This window comes from Sinocyclocheilus rhinocerous, unplaced genomic scaffold (assembly GCF_001515625.1).
Source record: "Sinocyclocheilus rhinocerous isolate Xijiao unplaced genomic scaffold, SAMN03320098_v1.1 scaffold1253, whole genome shotgun sequence".
In the NCBI taxonomy this organism is placed as follows: Eukaryota; Metazoa; Chordata; class Actinopteri; order Cypriniformes; family Cyprinidae; genus Sinocyclocheilus; species Sinocyclocheilus rhinocerous.
Window position 1 is genome coordinate 62,553 of NW_015642062.1, and position 4,995 is coordinate 67,547.

Below are 4,995 nucleotides of genomic sequence, written 5' to 3' on the forward strand. Positions count from 1 at the left end.
TCACTCAGAACACAACAGGCCAATCAGAAGAGAGGCTCATGAATATTAATTAGACAGGCCAAAATCGACCTGTTCTCAGCAGAGCTCCTGAGAGAGGAGCTGTAAACATCTATTGAGATGGTTTTTGGTTCTTATACCGCAAATATATATTCTTAAGGACATCAAGACTTAAAATAAAACTCCAGAAAGGTGTACAATATGGGACCTTTAATTTAATTTAATTATGTTATTTTATTTTAGTATTTTGCTGTGGTTTGCTGGTTTTACGTTGCTTTATTTTATTTTATTTTTTGTTGAGGTTTGCTGGTTTTGGGCACATGGTGTTTTATTTTGAATGATTTATTTAGTTATTTTTATTGTGACGAGCAAATCAAAAGGTGAAGATTGGACTGCGGCTGAGCTATTGATATCTGGGGTCCGCTGAGAGACGTGCCGGAGCTTTATATTACTCTGAGCCGCTGCTGAGACTCATTTCACTCGCGTTTAGACGCGCCGCTAACAAACACAGGGTTTGGTGGCGAGGAAATCAGTTGATTTTGCGTGGCGAGTGTTAATAATGATCGACAGGCGCAGCTGAAGCGTGTTTGAGCACCACTGCATTATTCATGAAAGAAAACACGTTTATCTGCGGTGTTTTCAAACATCAGAATCACAGACCGAGCAGAGCATTGTGGGTAATGTATCTGTAGAAATTCCCATAATGCACTGCAGTGAGAAATAAAATCATCCAAGATGGTCCTCAAAGTAAAAGTAATGTTGATAAATATATGTGTAATTCATTTACTGACAAGAATAATTAAAATAGTTTTATTTCTAATTAAAGTAAATGATTTATTATCAAGTACTTTAGTAATTAAATAATATATTTTAAAACTATTATATTATTAATAATAAAAATGGTAATAAATGTATTTGTTAAAAATTGAAATAAATCAAAACAATGTATTAATGATAAATAAATAAATATATTTAAAAGCATTATTATTATTTTTATTACTATTTAATAATGAATTGTTCTATATAATTTGAAATCAATATTTTTTTATTATATAAGTTTAATAATGAAATAATAAATAATGAAAAATATTAAATATATGTTTAAAACACTTATTATTATTATAATTTGTAATAATAATAAAAATAATAAATTTTTAAATTTAATTTGAAAGCAATACAACAATTTATTATTAAATACGTTTAATAATGAAATAATTAATAATGAAAAACAATAAATGTTTGAAATAATAAATGGTTTTATTTAATTTTAAACAAAATAAAAAAAATTATTATTAAATGAATTATTTGATCATAAAAATAAATAAAACTGATTTTAAAACTTTTAAAAAAAATCATCACCATTGCAAGGATTGCTAAAGTCAACAGATTTTACTAATAGAGCTACCAATTTCTGTGTAAAAATAAAATAATGATGCTACCATCTTTCTTAAGTCATTTTATTCCCCTGTAATTTGGCTCTGTGACATTTCATATTTTGGGTTTTATCACTATATATGTTACAAAATCAAAAATGTTAGCCGAGAAGTTTCTGAAATTTGGTTGATTTGACTCTGAGTGACCAATATGTAATTTATATCTAATTAAGAATGTTGTATTTGAGCCATTCCTTGTGTGCAGTGTGTTTTTCTGCTTGTTAGGATACTCTGTGTTGTGTTCTGTTCAGAGTCAGTGTCTCACGTCCCTCTTTCCTCTCTCTCTCTCGGTCCAGCACACAGATCTGTGTCAGTACATGGACAAACATCCCGGCGGCCTCCATCCGGACAACGTCAGGGTGAGTGAGACACCGCTCTCTGTTTGAACTGCTCTTGTGAGGGATTTCATGGTGAAATGGCTCTGCTCATGCATGCTTCACCAGAGAATCCAAAAAGTCTTCTTGAAGCGTCTGATGCATATTGAGCACAAAACAGCAAGCTCCATTCTGATTGGCAAGCTTTATGCAACAGGTTTTTATATTTGTGATAATATAAATGAAACATGCTCTGAAATATATGTGAATAGGCTGGAAAATATATATTATTTTATTTTATTTTAGATTCAGTATCATATCATTTTTATTTTATTCTATTCTATTCTATTTTATTTCATTTTATTATATTTATTATATTTTATTCTATTCTATTTCATTTCATTTGATTATTTTCTATTTCATTTTATTTATTTTTGTATCATATCATTCTATTTTATTTTTATTCTATTCTATTTTATTTCATTTTAATTTATTTCATTTCTATTTTTTATTCTATTTATTCTATTCTTATTATATTATATTTTATTCTATTCTATTCTATTTCATGTCATTTCATTTGATTTTATTCTATTTTATTCTTTTCTATTTAATTTAATTTAATTTTTTATTCTATTCTATTCTATCATTTTAGTCTATTTTATTCTATTTTATGTTATTCTATTCTATTTCATTTCATTTTAATTTATTTCATTCAATTTTTTTATTCAATTCTATTTTATTCTATTCTATTTGTGCGCTGCAAACGCGAGCATTTTTGACGATCGTTTCTGTCCAGTCTGCTCGTTTTATCGTGTTTAACCACAGCTGTCGTCGGTTTTTTGTCTGGCAGTGGCAGCAGATATGCGATCAAATTTGTCATTTGAGGCTGTATTACGTCGATTCTGGCACCCAACATCACAATAAGATGATATTTTAAGCTCCTTATGTAGCCGAATCTGCGCTGGTTTGAATGGGTCGCCTCCAGTTTCCGTTTTGTTTTGCTGCCTCCAGCTAGCGCTGTGAACGTCGCTGACCCTAGTTACCTGTGGTTGGCCTGTCCGTGCGTCACTCAGAACACAACAGGCCAATCAGAAGAGAGGCTCATGAATATTAATTAGACAGGCCAAAATCGACCTGTTCTCAGCAGAGCTCCTGAGAGAGGAGCTGTAAAAATATATTGAGATGGTTTTTGGTACTTATACCGCAAATATATATTCTTAAGGACATCAAGACTTAAAATAAAACTCCAGAAAGGTGTACAATATGGGACCTTTAATTTAATTTAATTATGTTATTTTATTTTAGTATTTTGCTGTGGTTTGCTGGTTTTACGTTGCTTTATTTTATTTTATTTTTTGTTGAGGTTTGCTGGTTTTGGGCACATGGTGTTTTATTTTGAATGATTTATTTAGTTATTTTTATTGTGACGAGCAAATCAAAAGGTGAAGATTGGACTGCGGCTGAGCTATTGATATCTGGGGTCCGCTGAGAGACGTGCCGGAGCTTTATATTACTCTGAGCCGCTGCTGAGACTCATTTCACTCGCGTTTAGACGCGCCGCTAACAAACACAGGGTTTGGTGGCGAGGAAATCAGTTGATTTTGCGTGGCGAGTGTTAATAATGATCGACAGGCGCAGCTGAAGCGTGTTTGAGCACCACTGCATTATTCATGAAAGAAAACACGTTTATCTGCGGTGTTTTCAAACATCAGAATCACAGACCGAGCAGAGCATTGTGGGTAATGTATCTGTAGAAATTCCCATAATGCACTGCAGTGAGAAATAAAATCATCCAAGATGGTCCTCAAAGTAAAAGTAATGTTGATAAATATATGTGTAATTCATTTACTGACAAGAATAATTAAAATAGTTTTATTTCTAATTAAAGTAAATGATTTATTATCAAGTACTTTAGTAATTAAATAATATATTTTAAAACTATTATATTATTAATAATAAAAATGGTAATAAATGTATTTGTTAAAAATTGAAATAAATCAAAACAATGTATTAATGATAAATAAATAAATATATTTAAAAGCATTATTATTATTTTTATTACTATTTAATAATGAATTGTTCTATATAATTTGAAATCAATATTTTTTTATTATATAAGTTTAATAATGAAATAATAAATAATGAAAAATATTAAATATATGTTTAAAACACTTATTATTATTATAATTTGTAATAATAATAAAAATAATAAATTTTTAAATTTAATTTGAAAGCAATACAACAATTTATTATTAAATACGTTTAATAATGAAATAATTAATAATGAAAAACAATAAATGTTTGAAATAATAAATGGTTTTATTTAATTTTAAACAAAATAAAAAAAATTATTATTAAATGAATTATTTGATCATAAAAATAAATAAAACTGATTTTAAAACTTTTAAAAAAAATCATCACCATTGCAAGGATTGCTAAAGTCAACAGATTTTACTAATAGAGCTACCAATTTCTGTGTAAAAATAAAATAATGATGCTACCATCTTTCTTAAGTCATTTTATTCCCCTGTAATTTGGCTCTGTGACATTTCATATTTTGGGTTTTATCACTATATATGTTACAAAATCAAAAATGTTAGCCGAGAAGTTTCTGAAATTTGGTTGATTTGACTCTGAGTGACCAATATGTAATTTATATCTAATTAAGAATGTTGTATTTGAGCCATTCCTTGTGTGCAGTGTGTTTTTCTGCTTGTTAGGATACTCTGTGTTGTGTTCTGTTCAGAGTCAGTGTCTCACGTCCCTCTTTCCTCTCTCTCTCTCGGTCCAGCACACAGATCTGTGTCAGTACATGGACAAACATCCCGGCGGCCTCCATCCGGACAACGTCAGGGTGAGTGAGACACCGCTCTCTGTTTGAACTGCTCTTGTGAGGGATTTCATGGTGAAATGGCTCTGCTCATGCATGCTTCACCAGAGAATCCAAAAAGTCTTCTTGAAGCGTCTGATGCATATTGAGCACAAAACAGCAAGCTCCATTCTGATTGGCAAGCTTTATGCAACAGGTTTTTATATTTGTGATAATATAAATGAAACATGCTCTGAAATGTATATGGATAGGCTGGAAAATATATATTATTTTATTTTATTTTAGATTCAGTATCATATCATTTTTATTTTATTCTATTCTATTCTATTTTATTTCATTTTATTATATTTATTATATTTTATTCTATTCTATTTCATTTCATTTGATTATTTTCTATTTCATTTTATTTATTTTTGTTCTA

The 4,995-nt window shown here is 29.4% G+C and overlaps 1 protein-coding gene across 1 annotated transcript in view; it reads left to right on the forward strand.

Moving 5' to 3' along the window:
- LOC107755620 (cyclin-dependent kinase 14-like) overlaps positions 1 to 4,995 on the forward strand; it is a 169,345-nt gene that overhangs the window by 15,968 nt on the left and 148,382 nt on the right. Inside the window, exon 5 of the mRNA XM_016572512.1 lies at positions 1,727 to 1,789. Coding sequence (XP_016427998.1) covers positions 1,727 to 1,789 — 63 coding nt within the window. The remainder of the gene's footprint in view (positions 1 to 1,726; positions 1,790 to 4,995) is intronic.